Source organism: Myxocyprinus asiaticus, chromosome 24 (genome assembly GCF_019703515.2).
Source record: "Myxocyprinus asiaticus isolate MX2 ecotype Aquarium Trade chromosome 24, UBuf_Myxa_2, whole genome shotgun sequence".
Classification (NCBI taxonomy): domain Eukaryota; kingdom Metazoa; phylum Chordata; class Actinopteri; order Cypriniformes; family Catostomidae; genus Myxocyprinus; species Myxocyprinus asiaticus.
Genome location: NC_059367.1, coordinates 42,126,509 through 42,144,747, shown reverse-complemented (window position 1 = coordinate 42,144,747; position 18,239 = coordinate 42,126,509). Strand labels below are relative to the sequence as shown.

General features: G+C 41.6%; 1 protein-coding gene across 2 annotated transcripts in view; it reads right to left on the bottom strand.

Moving 5' to 3' along the window:
* LOC127415179 (probable G-protein coupled receptor 153) overlaps positions 1-18,239 on the bottom strand; it is a 121,846-nt gene that overhangs the window by 23,166 nt on the left and 80,441 nt on the right. For both annotated transcript variants that reach the window (XM_051653802.1, XM_051653803.1), the window contains one exon: positions 4,206-4,372. In XM_051653802.1, the coding sequence (XP_051509762.1) occupies positions 4,206-4,372 (167 nt within the window). The remainder of the gene's footprint in view (positions 1-4,205; positions 4,373-18,239) is intronic.

The following is an 18,239-nucleotide window of genomic DNA, read 5'->3' as shown; positions in this document are numbered from 1 at the left end:
ATACATCCTCTAAGTAGTGCTGTCCAGATGCCGCAACTGCGGCATGTTTTTCGGGCCATGCAATTAATCATCCATAACACTGAAACCGTAGTGTATTTTCTGCCCAACTGTCACATATTATGCCATCACATATGCCGTTACAGCTGTGGTCCCCATCACCTGGGGTCAGGTTGGACTCCAAATAGGTTTCATCTGGCCTGTGCCTTGGGCCGTCTAGAGGTGAGCACACCTCTTGCTCTGCAGTACTAGGCAAAAGGCTTGAGACATGCCAGTGGAGAGAGCTGGAAGCGAACGACACTCCTGTTGTAATAGGCAGAGCTAAGTGTAGCTAGCTCGCCGCTATTGCTTTAAATAATATTAAAGGGCAGTGAGATGTCTGACTGTAAGTGAATACATCTACCACTGCAGTCGTATACAGTATGTTCACCATATCCGCTGCTGCACTAGCTGTGTAGTCTCCAATCTCCGTGTAACACTCTGTCGTGTGAGAGAGCATCCACGGCATGGTTAAGTCCAGATGAATGCAAGCGAGTATCGCTTTCAAACGTACCTACTGAAGATGTAGTTCACTGACATGGTATCACTGTCAGATTGATGTGACTGGGCCACAGGCAGACTTTCACAACTTATTGAGATTGCAACCAGGTTAGTGCGCTTTGCCTTTGTTGTAGGCTGAGTTCTAGCCAGGATAGGCAGTAACAGTTCTAGAGCAGAAGACAGCTTTTCTTGTTTTGCTTGCTAAATCAGAAGATTTAGTCTTTTTATTCTTTTTATCATGCTGAAGTGTTTGTGTGGCAAGGGCGTGGTTGAGCGTCCATCCAGGGAGAGGGGAAGCAGTAAGGATTTATCCCTGGGTGATAATTAAGTCTAACAGCTGTTTCTTGTTGCAGTAATTTGGGATGAGCGATAAGAGGAGCCCATGCCAGAGCACCGGGGAGAGAGAGAGCTACACAGCAGTGCCCGCAAGAGAGTGTTGATACCAGTCCAGTGGTGCTGAAACCCAGGAATTTGTGGAAGCGGGGTTCAGGTAACATTAAACTCTTTATTCAGTACAGTAAACACTCAATGGACTGGGATCAACACTCTCTCGTGGGCACTGCTGTGTAGCTCCCTCTCTACCCGGTGCTCTGGCATAGACTCCTCTTATCGCTGGACAAGGCCTCTTTAAGATGATCAATACCAAGACAAGCAGGGCACTGATAATGTCCATCCATGGTATCCATTGCATTAGGGCATGCAGATCATCTGAGTGTATCAAATATTGACTTCAGTACTCATCTAAAAGCAGTCCAATGAGGAGAAATAAGTCCAGCAATCGTTTATGACACTCAAATACGATCTCTCCAACAGGGAACAAATGATGATCCTGCACTCATTAAGCCTTGGCAACCAGGCTTGCATGTTCATAAAGGCATACAAACTTATAGGTAGCCAGAAGTTGGAAACCTTTCGAACTGCGAGACCATCTCGTGCATGCTTTCAGGAGAAAACACTCGTAAACAGCGCTTCCGATCGCGAGCAGTGCTTCCTGGAGAAAACCGCTCATAAACCACAATTCCCGATCACGAGCAGTACTTCCTGGAGAAAGTTGCTCGTAAACCAATCCGATGATAAAGATGTAAACAAGGTGACGAAACAGTCCGTGGATGCAAACTGAAGGGCTCTTCATAAACGAACGAAAATGAAAAAGAGATCGAGCTGGCTTTTATAGCTGAAGACAACTGGGGTGACAGCTCTTTAATTTGCAAGAATTTTCCACTAGTGCTTTTAGTACTGCCTCTGGCGGTCTGGAACGAAAGAAAATATAAACTAAATTATGACTGTTTTCACATAAAAAAACAAACCTTAACTATCATTATAAAATTTACCTCAAATGATAAAAATGATTTAAAAAAATTATGATATGACCTCTTTAATTCAAGCACATGGATTTTGAGTTGTTTATCATTAAGCATCTGTTGCAAAATGTCTGTCACATCATCCCATCAAACACAATTGTAGTTTTGCTATAAACTTTGAAGATAACTTGTTTCATGCAATGTATTTAGCAGTAAAATCAGCAATGGAATACAGTCAAGCACTGCTGTGTGTCGAGAAACTTTGGGAAATGTTTGGCATACACATTTATGACACCCAAGTACAGTACCACATTTTCACTCCAGTCTGGCATATTTTTCATAGTTGTCTAGTCTAGTTATGAATTATACAGGGAGAAATTAATGTTATGTAAAATTGATAATTCAGCCCACTGAAGGTTACATGTGGAGGTTGCGTGTGAGCATTTATAGATTCTACGTGAATTAATAAATTGAATGTAAAAAAGTAAAAGTTTTAAAGAAAAGCATTACACAGCTCTAATACTGACTTGATATTTGGGTTAAATATGAATTTTTCATCACTTAGCAGCACCATAAACTTTTATACCTGCTTTTGCCTGGTAGTAGCGGTCCAAATCATTGGATTGATTTTTAAATGTTTATTTGTTTTGTTTTTTGTTTTTTACTCAGTGCCAAAATTGAGTATGCTACTAGTTAGTATGCTGCTTTTTGTAGCTACCTACGTAGTAGGGGTGGGCGATATGACCAAAATCACGATATGAGTAATTTTATAGCACGATAACGAAACACAGTATATCACGATATAGTATTTCTGTAAGAAAATCAATAGAAATTGGTTAGTATATTAAATAACCATATTATACTGCCTATTTTTGGATAGTCAGTGAATTAAATACTTCCAAAAACTTCCTCTTATATAATTTCTCTTTATTTGGAACTTGACAATAGAAAAAAACCCACTCAACTTGGTTTTAAATCATTCTTACTATCATGCTAAATTTCACAGTATGCCCATTTCAGTCTGATTTGTTGTTGACCATTATTATTATTATTATTATTATTATTATTATTATTACTATTATCTTTCCTCAAAAACCTCAAGATTTGCAACAAAGAAAATAATGCATAAGTAATAATAATAATAATAATAATAATAATAATAATAATAATAATAAATATACACTTCTTTCAGAAAATAAATATGAAATAAATATAAACACTTACTGCAAAAAAAATAACGACCATATTAATGAGGAGCACATCGTTTTGCTTTCATAAATTTCTTTTGTGTGTTCCATTTGAGGAGGCAAAACAGATTGCTTGCATTACGGGTCATTTTCGCAGTGCAAAACAGTTTGCAGAAAATATTTTGTTGCTCTGTTTTGGCTTTTGTGAACCTACAACACAGATGTTGCACCCGTTTTGATAACAAACTCCTCTTCATTTTCTTGACTTGTTTGGTAAACTTTGCGTTCTGTGGAGATGTTTTTTCATGGTTTTTCCTGGGTCAAAAACGATTGAGTAGCACGAGTGATCCCGCTCTGCGCTCTCCTGTAACTATAAGGAAGCCTGCTGGACTCGCGTGCACTTGCGTGCTCCAGATATAGTGCACGCAACACGCACATGAAACACAGATGAGCATATCAGATGAGAAGCATATTAAGCACTTATATGAAGCGCCAAACGTGAAATGAATGTCATTGAATTTGCTTGAGCGGCCGCCAAAATCACTCTCACTCTCAAGTGAAGCCCTGCCCACTGAAAGATAAGCCCATGCTGCGCACATTGATATTTACATATCACGATATATTGATTGACACTTTATATCGTCGCCACAATATACAGTATATTGTCATATCGCCCAGCCCTACTACTGTATGTAGCAAACAGCAAGACAGCTCACTTAGTTTTGAAACAGAGCTAATGTCTACCTATGTCTAAATCAATGCATCTATATCCTGAGCATTTTACAAAAACATCTGTAAATCCAATATATATATAAAATATTTTTTTTTTTATGCAACTGTTCATGAATTCAGACTGGTATTTGAATTGCATTTTCTTCATTGTCTCTGCAATGACATCAAGCTCAGTGAAGAAACAAAAGTTTTTGTTAGGGCATATTTTCCAAACGTTTTTCACTCAAGAATTCTCCATTTTCAAATCTTGATATCTGAAAAGTCTAATAGGTAACACATTAGAAATGTAAAATGTTTCCAGTAAAGAGATTATGATATTATAGTGTCCGTAGGGTTTCTGTAACCATTGAGGAGGGCCATGTCAACATGCACATTTTAGTAAAAAAAAAAAAAAAGATAGTTTAGCAAAGCAAAGATCAAATTGAAAACAAAATTAATGGAAAGATACCTGCAAATAGTGCATTTTATCTTCCTGAAGCTCCCTCATTGGATAACCCTGGGGGCCCCCCCTTTCTAAGGCAATACGGTCTACCGTCATGATATCAGCACTGGAGCTATAGTCAAACGGTCTGTCATATATTAAGTCCGGATGAATGCCTCCATCCTGGCTGTTTTCTGCAAACGCAGAAAGCATATATATACAGTATATATATCAAGATTAATAGTAAATGTGCTTAAAATACACAAACAGACAGATAGACAGAAAAAAACAATTACCTCATCTTGTTTTTGGGGTTCGCATTAAAATTCTGAGTTTGTTAAAAATAATTTACATGAAATCATTAGGATCCATTTGTGTTTTTTTAATTTTTTATTTTTTTACTGAGAATCATGACTGACTGTTGGTGTTTACCAATTATGCAGCACTCTAGAATGCAGCTAGAGCAAACTTTTTTGATTAAAATAATGTTTCCTAAAATGTTGTTTGGATGCTACAAGCAGCTAGCTTAGGTCTGATTCTCCAAGGACTAATCATTTTACAAACAATTCCTTCTTCTTAGTTTTGTTAGACTTTAAAAACAGTTGTAGGGCAGTGTGAAATGCTGATGTTAAGGCAAAATGGGGGCGCACAGCAGGATGACATATGAGATTAGCTGTTAGCACAGGCAGTTTAGCATGCAATTAAGTGGGACACAGTAACAAGAAATGACCCTCACACATAAAACTGAGTTGTGTTACACAAGGCAAACCGTCTGGAAAGAAGCAAAGCACTGGTAAAATTAAGATCACAAAATCCATCTCTTGCACATGTTCCATATGGTCGCTAACTTAGAAAGGGGAAAGAAATGGCAACTAGCAGGAAGGGTAAAACAATCAAGCTAATAGCATGCCCTGATAGCACACTTACATCACCCAGACGTCTATTTGATGTGTGGTTTAGGGGTGTAAAAATGCATCGATCTAACAAAGAAATTTCAATGCATCGATTACGGAATTTTAGAATCGATTATCATTACTATATTAATACCCAATGTGACCGTTTCATATTACACAAGCTTTCTCGCAACAGATACGGAGCGGAGCATGCGAGATTGAAGGGAAAGAAAGTGCACTTTGAAATAAAGAAAGTTTATGCTGCCGAGGTCACCCCACAAACCTACATTAGATAAAATGGATGGATGGATGCTGCTGAGTTAGGCTTTCTATGTCCTTAATTTTTCTTTATAGTGAATCCTACAGGGAATATGGAGCGATTTCTGACTGTTGTGAAGGGAACTAACCAGTTGATTACAGTCACCTGTGATTGGTCAGTGACATGCGGCAGCTGCGAAAATATAAAACATTTTTATCTTTCGCAGTCTGTGCTGCAAACAGGCAGAGGCACCTCCATTTAGCCGTCTGGTGCTTCTCTTCCTATCCCAAAATGAAAAGGGAACTCATGGTTACCACATACCTACTAATAGATCGTTTTTCAGTCTATGACACTGCTCGATTTAAACATGGATCTTATCTGCCTGCACATGCCATTTCATCTTTAATTATTGATGCAATAAATCTTAACATTACATGATATGCAAATCTATTACGCTTATTTTACAGTTTACCATATGTTTGTGTGTGTTTGCATCAAGTCATGTTGCATCAGACATTGTTATCCTTTATTCTTATCGGATATCTGTTATGCATGTAACATATCAATATATACCACATTATGTCTATAAAATGATATTAAAAATTATAAAACATACAGTATTCATATCTATAATGCAGATCATGTAATGCATTTTTTGTTAATAAATGCAGCCACACATATCAGCCAAACCTCCTTGGTCCTAAATGCATCTGTGACTCTAGTGCTCAAGTCTGGTGCATTTCTGTGCTATCTAAAGTAGGAATGTTCAGTAAAAACTTTGAATCTTTTTTGGCATGTTTTTGAAAATAATTATGAATTGTTCCAAAATAATCGTGACCAAATTTCAGATTTCACAATGCAATCGTAATCATTGGATAAAGATTTGTAATCTAATTGAATCGTTGTCAGAGCGAATCCTTACACCCCTAGTGTGTTTTCATCTGGAAGACATATTTTTGGGTTGTTTTCTCGTCTGCAGTACATCTATAAGACGTTTCCTCTCGGATGTCAATAAGACATTCTGCAGATGTTTATGATTTTTAAAAAGTTTAACCGATGTTAATTAGAATGCAATTCTTTCCAGATGAAAACATCTAAAACAGACATCTCGGAGACATACGTGACCTGGGTAGTCACAATTAACACCTCAATTCATTTGTCCAGCATTAGCACATTAATCATTATCATGTGACCACTAGTTATTTTGATGAGAATCTAGAAAATCACTCCCTTGGAAACCATAGTGACCATGGTAACCATAGTTACAACCAAAATACCATATTTTATAGTTTATACAATAGTAGGGTACAATGGGCTAAAGGCAGCCCTTAAGGAAAATGCTGTTTTTCTGGTCACAAGATTGAAAGAAATACATTCCTTTTTATTGAATATTGATGTAGCAACATAATTTATGCAACAAGAAAAGAGGAAGATTGTTTTGATTAAAATTCATTAAGAAAAAGGGTGGTGAGGGGGCCTTCTTCCCTACGTTGACGTATACTGATAGTGTAGATATAGGGGCCATAGTTATAGGGCAAAATTTGTTACATATAATTACAAGACAGAAAGATGCTTTTTGAGAAACAAATTAAAATAATGCTTTTGAAAAGGGTGCATAATTTCCTGTTAATTTCAGTCACATTTGGCATTTCATAACATCACAAATATAACTAATGAAAATGGGGGGACATGGGGCCTTCATCCCCATTGTACCATATAATGTTTTTTTAAGGCTGTAAACCAGAGTTCAAGGTTTGGTTGGTTAGAACAGTATGGCCCAGTTAGCCCCTGCTGGTAGATGTCGCAACTACACCATTCTGGGTGCAAAAAGCATCTTTCTCCATTGACCACAATTCAAAAGTAGCTGTGCATTCTGACAAAATAATGTTTGTTTGTTTTTTTATTTTATTTTTTTATTGCAAATGTGATTTCACTCAATATTTCATTATATTAAAGTATTGGTAAATGTTTTGCCAGTGCTGACTGATTTTAGAGGGCTTTTGAAACTGTGAAATGGACATATATGTTTCTATCTGCTGCCTTTGACGTCACAGCCAGCTTTACATTATGTCATACCTGAGATAATAACTAGAATCAATACAGTAACAGACTAATATTAGGAAAAAACATAGTTCAGACACTAAACTCTGATTGGATAAGCCACGTTCGAATGCTTTGTAAAATAGTTGAGATAGGCACTGTATAAAAGTATGCAAACATGCCTTTTACAGGCATTTTATTAAATGTATTTCTTATTTGTAATGTCTGCTCTGTAGAAATCTGAAATGAACTCATCATTTGGCAACAGGCTACTGAGGGCAATACATTCAATAAGAGTTGCATATCCTATTTCCAAATAATTCTTCCTCGAAATTACTGAAAGAATCTTTAAGAGGAATCTGGGCCTGTATTCACAAAGATTTTTATTTTATCACTAGGAGTTCTCCAAAGCGTTCCTAGCTAGGAGTTTTTGCTTAAAACCTATTCACAAAACAGCTAAGAACAACCTTTACTAAGGAAATCTTAAGATAAGAGTAAGGCGGAGTTGACCTTGTTGCTATATGGATGAGGTCACGTTTTATGAGCGCCCTCTTTTAAATCGCCCTCAATGATTGGTAGACAGGGTACCGCTATTTTTCAGCAAAGACAGACAATGATATATATATATATATATATATATATATATATATATATATATATATATATATATATATATATATATATACATATATATATATATATATATATACACATACAGTTGAAGTCAGAAGTTTACATACACTTCGGTTGAAGTCATTAAAACTAATTTTTAATAACCACTCCATAGAATTCATATTAGCAAACTAGATTTGGCAAGTCATTTAGGACATCTACTTTATGCATGACACAAGTAATTTTTCCAACAATTGTTTACAGACAGATTGTTTCACTTTTAATTGACTATATCACAATACCAGTGGGTCAGAAGTTTACATACACTAAGTTAACTGTGCCTTTAAGCAACTTGGAAAATTCCAGAAAATGATGTCATGCCTTTAGGCAATTAGGCAATTATCTTCTGATAGCCTAATTGGCTAATTGGAGTCAATTGGAGGTGTACCTGTGGATGTATTTTAAGGCCTACCTTCAAACTCAGCGCCTCTTTGCTTGACATCATGGAGAAATCAAAAGAAATTTGCCAAGACCTCAGAAAAAAAATTGTGGACCTTCACAAATCTGGTTCATCCTTGGGAGCTATTTCCAAATGCCTGAATGTACCATGTTCATCTGTACAAAAAATAGTACGCAAGTATAAACACCATGGGACCACGCAGCCATCATACCGCTCAGGAATGAGATGCATTTTGTCTCCTAGATATGAATGTAGTTTGGTGCGAAAAGTGCAATTCAATCCAGAACAACAGCAAAGGACCTTGTGAAGATGCTGGAGGAAACAGGTAGACAAGTATCTATATCCACAATAGAATTTGTCCTATATCGACATAACCTGAAAGGCTGCTCAGCAAGAAAGAAGCCACTGCTCCAAAACCGCCATAAAAAAGCCAGACTACAGTTTGCAAGTGCACATGGGAACAAAGATCTTACTTTTTGTAGAAATGTCCTCTAGTCTAATGAAACAAAATTTGAACTGTTTGGCCATAATGACCATTGTTATGTTTGGAGGAGAAAGGGTGAGGCTTGCAAGCCGAAGAACACCATCCCAACCATGAAGCATGGGGGTGGTAGCATGTTGTGGGGGTGCTTTGCTGCAGGAGGGACTGGTGCACTTCACAAAATACATGGCATCATGAGGAAGCAAAATTATGTGCATATATTGAAGCAACATCTCAAGACACCAGCCAGAAAGTAAAACCTTGGTCGCAAATGGGTCTTCCAAATGGACAATGACCCCAAGCATACCTCCAAAGTTGTGGCAAAATGGCTTAAGGACAACAAAGTCAAGGTTTTGGAGTGGCCATCACAAGGCCCCGACCTCAATCCGATAAACAATTTGTGGGCAGAACTAAAAAGCATGTGCCAGCAAGGAGGCCTACAAACCTGACTCCGTTCCACCAGTTCTGTCTGGAGGAATGGGCCAAAATTCCAGCAACTTATTGTGAGAAGCTTGTGGAAGGCTACCCAAAATGTTTGTCACAAGTTAAACAATTTAAAGGCAATGCTACCAAATACTAACAAAGTGTATGTAAATTTCTTACCCACTGGGAATGTGATGAAAGAAATAAAAGATGAAATAAATAATTCTCTCTACAATTATCCTGACATTTCACATTCTTTTTTTTTCTTTTTTTTCCAGAAATTTGTCAACATATTTCTAATTATTTATCGACAACACCAGCAAAATATTTGTATCCAAGCATGTAGACATGCAAAGTTTATGAAAGACTTTTTTATCTTCAAGATTTTATTTAATCTTTTTTCTGATTAACACTTTTTATTGATTCACAAAATTGCTAAAGAAAAGCAAAACACATATTCACAGAATCAACATTTAACCCCCACTATTACCCCTCCCAATCCCCAACCCCACGCTGACCCTCATCAAACATCCCTGTGGTCACACGTGAGTATAATGTAACGAATGAGGCTGGTATCCCTTCAGCCAACCACCAGAGGGAGTCCTCTCCTGAATACTGACACTGTACCATTTCTTCTATGGTGACTTCCTGTTTGCATCATATAAATTGTTACTTTGCGAAGTATTGCCAGTTTCACTGCCTTACCAAGCGTTATTCTCATTGCCTGTTCATTGCCTACTTGTTATGACCATTGTGCCTGCTTTACTGGATTACCGATTTTAGATTACTGTTTTGCTCTGTTTGCCTGGTTGGACTGATTACCTGTGTAACGACTACTTTGCCTGCTTCAACGATTACATCTCTGCCTTGTGTCTTGGATTTGTCTGCTGATTGTAATAAACTTCTTGCATATGGATTCTACCTTCACCTCCATGTCGAGTCCATTACAGAATACTTCGCCACCAATGAATCCAGTGGAAGTTTCTCAGCTCCAGGCTGCATTCCCTCACCAGAGCGAACTGCTCAAAAGTTTCCAGGAACAACTGAACCACCTAAGAGCTGAAAATGAGAACCTCACCCACTATATCCGTTCTCTTCCATCTCCACAAGCTACACCGGTAAAATTCGCTCTTCCTGATAAGTTTGATGGCTCGCCAGAGAAATGTAAGGGATTTTTACGTCAATGTAAAGTATATTTCTCCAATCAACAGGAGTCATTCAGTCAGGAGTCCAAGAAATGTGCATTTATGATGACATTACTTACCGGTAAAGCACTAGACTGGGTCTCAGCTGTTTGGGAGAGTGATAATCGGCTTCAAACGTCATTTGATTACTTTGCTTCCCAGATCCATGAAGTGTTTGAATACCCAGAGGGTTCAGCTGCTTCATGTACGCCAGGGTTCACGTTCTGCAGCTGACTTTGCCATACACTTCAGGACATTAGCAGCCCAAGTGGATGGAATGAGATTGCACTCAAGACTGTGTTCAGAGAGGGACTGAACTACAATCTGCAGGCCGAACTCGCATGTAAGGGTGAGGATTCAACACTCACTGAATTCATTTAATTGGCAGTAAGGATTTATGATTTACTGCGTAATTCACCACGCCGAAGGATTAGCTCCAAGTGACAACCATCAGTCCAAAGTCAAGTCCAGGCATGCCTGAACCGATGCAGATCACCTATACCAGAGTTTCTGATGAAGAACGTGATCATCGTCATAAGGAGCGACTGTGTTATTACTGTGGTGAAAGGAATCATCGAAAATCCACATGCCCTCACAAAGGCAAGAAATATCAAGAGTCCAGGACTATTGTGAGTACATTGAATATTTCATCTCCCACATCAACACAGTTTCACTCTTCCCATTGAGCTCTCCTTTGGTGATACACTGAAATGTGTTTCTGCACTCGTCGACTCAGGGGCTGCCATGAATTTAATTCACCAAGGTCTAGTACAGGAACTCGATATCCCTACAGTACATTGTATACCCACCATTAACATTACTGCTGTGAATAATGCACCTATAAGCACAGGCATCACTCACCAAACAGTTCCAGTGACACTACGGATTGGATTGTTTCATACAGAGATCACATCTCTTTATATCATCAACTCACCCAAGTATCCTCTCATCCTGGGTCATCCATGGCTGGCTATCCATGATCCCATCATCTCCTGGAACCAGGGTGAGTTAAAACAATGGTTAGATTATTGTCAGTCTAATTGTCTTCATGTCACAGTCACCATGTTGGACTACCAGCGTCGAAAGTCCTGAGAACCAAGCTCAAGTCCAGGTCCCGAGGGAATATTCTGAATTCTATGAGGTATTTAGTAAAACCAAGGCTACACAATTACCCCCTCATCGTCCATGGGACTGCACTATTGAGTTACTACCCAACATGGCACCTCCTAGGAGCAAAGCCTATCCATTGTCAAAACCTGAAACCATGGCCATGGAGATTTATGTCGAAGAGGCTTTAGCTTCAGGGTTCATTCGTCCTTCCACCTCACCAGCTGCAGCAGGCTTCTTCTTCGTTGAGAAGAAAGATGGAGGGCTCCGTCCATGCATTGACTACCGTGGATTGAACACAGTTACAATCAAGTACAGGTACCCACTCCCTCTTGTTCCGTCTGCCCTGGAAAAACTACATGAAGCACACATCTACACAAAACTGGATTTGAGAAGTGCATACAACCTGATTCGTATCAGAGAGGGAGACGAGTGGAAAACCCCATTCATCACTACTAGGGGGCACAATGAATACCAGGTGATGCCTTATGGCCTGGCCAACGCACCAGCTGTGTTCCAGTCATTCATCAATGAGATCTTCAGAGACCTCCTTAACAGATGTGTCATCGCCTACATTGACGACATACTCATTTACTCTCAAGATAAAGCACAACACAAAGACGATAAAATGGTCCTCTCCCGCCTGCTGAAGCACCAACTCTACGTGAAAGCAGAGAAATGTGAGTTCCATGTTACCCATACAGCATTCTTAGGGTATATCATTAGCCATAGAGGGGTTGAGATGGATGACTCCAAGATCAAGGCATTCTCGGAGTGGCCAAGACCCAACACTGTTAAGGAGCTACAACGTTTCCTGGGTTTTGCAAACTTCTACAGGAGGTTTATCTGCAACTACAGTCTCATCTCTGCCCCCTTAATGTCTTTGCTCAAAGGAAAACCATCCAAGCTACCATGGAGTGACTCTGCTCAAAAAGCCTTCAGCACCCTCAAGACAAGTTTCACGACCGCCCCCATTCTCAAGCACCCAGATCCTAACCAACCATTCATTGTGGAAGTGGATGCCTCAGACTGCGGCATAGGGGCGGTTCTCTCTCAACGCCATGGTAACCCTGGAAAATTTTATCCTTGTGCTTTCATTTCCCATAAACTGAACTCAGCTGAAAGGAACTATGATGTTGGAAACAAAGAACTACTCTCCATGAAGGCTGCACTAGAAGAGTGGCACCACTGGCTTGAAGGTTCTGCCCATCCATTCCAAGTAATCACCGACCATAAGAACCTCTAATACATCAAGAGAGCAAAACATCTTAATCCACGACAAGCCCGATGGTCACTCTTCTTCACAAGGTTCAAATTCACAGTTACCTACTGCCCTGGCAGTAAGAACTGCAAAGCTGATGCTCTCTCCCATTGTCATGATCCCCTTCACAACACACCTTAAAATGAATCTATACTCCCACCTTCTGTCATCATCACACCCATAAGCTGGGACATGGAAGAGATCCAAAGAGCCCAACAAGCAGACCCTATACCACCTGAATGCCCTCCAACAAAACAGTATGTACCACGCACTCTACGCCAAAGAACAATCCAATGGATCTATACCTCCCTCAGCACTGGACACCCTGGCATCCAGAAAACTATAAGCCTGGTATGTAACTCATTTTGGTGGCCTTTAATCGTTAATGATATCACTACATATATTAAGTCATGTCAAGTTTGTGCACAGTCAAAGACCCCCAGAGAACTGCCAGTCAGCCTTCTACAACCACTGCGTATCCCTCAGAGACCCTGGTCCCACCTGTCCGTCGACTTCATCACAGATCTGCCAAACTCCAATGGGTATACCACCATTTTTGTTATCATTGATCGTTTCTCTAAGTCATGCAGATTAATCCCCATGAAAGGTCTACCCACTGCACTGGAGACCATTAATGTTCTTTTCCACCAAGTTTTCAGGATCTATGGTCTGCCAGAAGACATAGTATCTGACTGGGGACCACAGTTTACCTCCAGAGTCTGGCAGGCTTTCTGCAAACAACTAGACATCAACATCAGCCTCACGTCTGGTTATCATCCTCAGGCAAATGGACAGGTGGAGAGGCTAAACCAGTAGATACCTCAGGTCTTACTGCAGTTGTGAACAACAGAGGTGGAGTGACTTCCTCCCATGGGTGGAATATGCCCAGAACTCCCTCACTCACTCTTCTACTGGACTCACTCCCTTCCAATGTGTGCTGGGCTTTCAAGCTCCAATGTTCCCTTGGTCAGGTGAACCCTCTACGGTGCCAGCGGTGGATGATTGGATCAGGCAGAGCGAGCAGGTGTGGGACAGTGCACATGTCAGATTGCAGCGGGCCGTCCGGGCCCAACTGATCCAAGCTGATCGACGGAGGCGTCCCCACCCCGACTTCCAGCCTGGTCAGAGAGTCTGGCTATCTACACATGACCTCAAGTTACGGCTACCCTGCAGGAAGCTCAGCCCCAAGTATGTTGGTCCGTTTAGAATTATCAGACAGATCAATCCTGTAACTTATCGACTGGAGCTTCCTGATAACTACCACATCTCTCCTTCCTTTCATGTGTCATTGTTGAAACCTGTCCACACAAAATCTGGCCCCAGAACCACGGATCATGAGCCTCCTCCTCCATTGGAGATCAACGGATCACCTGCTTACATGGTCCGAGAGATCATAGACTCACGTCGTCGAGTGGGCCAGATGCAGTACCTGGTGGACTGGGAAGGTTATGGACCAGAGGAGAGATCTTGGGTAGCCGCCAAGGACATTCTGGACCCATCATTGATCCATGACTTCCACCGAGCACACCCGAATCGTCCTGCACCACGACCAAGGGGACAACCCAAAAGAAGAACACCAGGAGTTGTTTGTAGAGGGGGAGGTTCTGTAACGAATGAGGCTGGTATCCCTTCAGCTGACCACCAGAGGGAGCCCTCTCCTGAATACGAACACTGTACCGTTTCTTCTATGGTGACTTCCTGTATGCATCATATAAATAGCCATGCTTTTCCATTGTTACTTTGCAAAGTATTGCCAGTTTCACTGCCTTAATACCGTTATTCTCATTGCCTGTTTATTGCCTACTTGTTATGACCATTGTGCCTGCTTTAATGGATTACCGATTTTGGATTACTGTTTTGCTCTGTTTGCCTGGTTGGACTGATTACCTGTGTAACGACTACTTTGCCTGCTTCAATGATTACGTCTCTGCCTTGTGTCATTCTATGGATTCTACCTTCACCTCCATGTCGAGTCCATTACATAAAAAATATATAAATATTAATAATCACACATTTAAAACTATACTTCTCTCTCCACTGCCCCTCCCCAAGAGCCCTCCAAGAAGGCCAAGTACCTGCCCCATTTCCTATCAAATAAATCCAAGTTTCCCAGCCTTCTACATGACATTTCCTCGAATGCCGCCACTCTCCCAATCTCTGTGCACCTCTCTTCAAATGAGGGCGCTCCAGCCGACTTCCATCCCCTTAGAACGAGCTGTCTGCCGATCATAACCCTGGCTAGGACCATTTTGTTATGTGTTTATCCCCTATATTAATGACCGCCCCATTGCCTAAAATACAAAGTCTGGGGCAAAATTAAATTTGAGTGCGCAATACGTCAAACATAAAACTCTGAACCCTCAACCAAAATTCTTGGATCTTAACACACCACCAAAAAACATGGGTTGTGTCCCCATCTTTTGATTGGCATTGCCAACAGGTGGGTGTTTCTTTCAGACCAAGCCTATACAATCTAGAGGGGGTCCAATATAATCGATGTAAAATCTTAAATTGCATAAGATGCACCCTTGGATCTCTAGATGTAGACTTGACATTTTTTTTTTTTATAATACTAGCCCACACTCCCTCCTCCAGTACCAAGTTTAAATTTTTCTCCCATAATCTCTTGAGATAAGTTGAAGCTCCTTCCCCCAGACTCTGAATTAGCAGGGAGTAATACACTGTTGCCTCATGACCTTTTCCAAAAAAGTAATCACCACTCCCAGAGTATCTGCCGCTTTAGGGGGGTGTATGCTACTCCCGTAAATAGTACAGAGCAGGTGGCACAGCTGTAAATACCTAAAGAACTGAGATTTGGGAATCTAAAAATGTTGAACCATATTTTCAAAGGATCTCAACACTCCACTCTCATATAGGTCACTGAGCGTATTAACCTCCTGTAACGTGTGCTGGCTGCTGGCAATGACTATGATGAAGACGATGATGAGAAGAACCCAAGTGCAGTTTATTATATAAGTGAAATCCAAAAACCCTAACCATAAACGTGATCTAACAAAAACATGAACTTGACATAAACTAGACTTGACTATAGCTTGACTTGACTACAAAACAACATTCACATCCAATACTTGACAACCAGACAATGCAAACATGAGGGCTTAAATACAAGACATGGGAGAACATAAACCAATGAGCAAACAGAACTCATAACAAGCTAATTAAACAATAAACCAATGAAAACATGACACATGAACATGGAGGGAAAACAGAAATCACATGACAAGGGAAACAGGAACACATGACATGAAACAGAAACTAGAATTTCAAAATAAAAGACATGAATCAACAAAATATACCTGACATATCCCCCCCCCACTAAGGGGTGGCTCCTGACACCCCAACACATAATCAAAACACGTAAAACATGACATAAATTCAAAGTTCTGTAGGGAGCTGGGGGGGGTGTCTTGAGGTGTGGGGCGTGGCATGGCGAGAAAGGGCGAGGGGCATGGGACCAAGGCAAAGTCCATGGGGGGTGGAGCCATGAGAGGCTCGAGGGGCGGAGCCATGGAAGGCAGAGCCGTGAGAGGCTCGAGGGGCGGAGCCATGGAACTTGGTGCCCGGAGAGTAGCCGAAGACTCAAAGGGCCAGGGTGGAGCTGATGGCAGGGAGGACCAAGGCGGTGCTGGAGGCTCGGAGGAGCAAGACGGAGCTGAGGGATCGGAAGACTGAGGTGGAGCCGGTGGGACTGAGGACCAAGGTGGAGCCGTAGGGAAGGAGGTCCCCGGTGAAGCTGACAGATCGGAGGGACGAGGCGCAACCAGAGGATCGGAGAGCCAAAGCAGAGCCAGGTGACTGACAGACCAAGGAGGAGCCGGAGGGACGAGGGACCCCGGCACAGCCGACAGGCTGAAGGACCGTAGTGGAGCCGAGGGAATGCCGAGCTGAGGCAATGTCGAGGGACCGACAGGCCAAGGCGAAGTCCAGGGCTCAGAGGGTCCAGGCGGGGTCGGAGGGCTGAAAGTTCCCCTTGCCTGCTCAGGAGAACTAAGGGTAGGTATAAGGGTGGGAACCATCTCCAGGTCCCACTGCTCAGGTGTGGCTGTGACATGGCATGGAGCAGGCTGAGGCGTTGCTGTGACGTGGCATGGAGCAGGCTGAGGCGTTGCTGTGACGTGGCATGGAGCAGGCTGAGGCGTTGCTGTGACGTGGCATGGAGCAGGCTGAGGCGTTGCTGTGACGTGGCATGGAGCAGGCTGAGGCGTTGCTGTGACGTGGCATGGAGCAGGCTGAGGCGTTGCTGTGACGTGGCATGGAGCAGGCTGAGGCGTTGCTGTGACGTGGACCTCTGGCTCGGCGGCGGCCATGTCGTGGACCTCTGGCTCGGCGGCGGCCATGACGTGGAACTCTGGCTCGGCGGCGGCCATGACGTGGAACTCTGGCTCGGCATCCGCCTCCCCCACAGTGAACGGGGAACCAATGAACCATAGGGCAAGGTCGATATATTGAGCCAGGCTGAGGGAACTGCGACCGCCAGGCATCAAAAAAGAAATGGACTCATTCATTCCAAATCGGAAACAGTCCTTGAGTGCAACCTCGTTAAAGTCCACCTGGCAGGCTAGACTGCAGAAGTCCTCAACATAGTCCTCCAGGGGACGATTCCCCTGACGTAGGCACAGAAGCCGAACTGCTGGGTTCATGGTTTGGTCAAGTATTCTGTAACGTGTGCTGGCTGCTGGCAATGACTATGACGAAGACGGTGATGAGAAGAACCCAAGTGCAGTTTATAATGTAATTGAAATCCAAAAACCCTAACCATAAACGTGATCTAACAAAAACATGAACTTGACATAAACTAGACTTGACTATAGCTTGACTTGACTTGACTTGACTTGACTTGACTACAAAACAACATTCACATCCAATACTTGACAACCAGACAATGCAAACATGAGGGCTTAAATACAAGACATGGGAGAACATAAACCAATGAGCAAACAGAACTCATAACAAGCTAATTAAACAATAAACCAATGAAAACATGACACATGAACATGGAGGGAAAACAGAAATCACATGACAAGGGAAACAGGAACACATGACATGAAACAGGAACTAGAATTTCAAAATAAAAGACATGAATCAACAAAATACACCTGACACCTCCCTCACAATCCACTCTGACCAGCAGAAAGGGGACTTATTAACACATAGTTTTGGGTTCATCCATATGCTCGAAGCTACATTTAAATAAATGTCCGGATTAAACACTCTGGACACTTTTGTCCATACCGAGTGCAAATGCGAGATAAAGGGGTGTAACTTCTCAGATTAGTTTGATAGAAAGACTTTGCAATGGCGAAATAGGGGCAAGAACTTC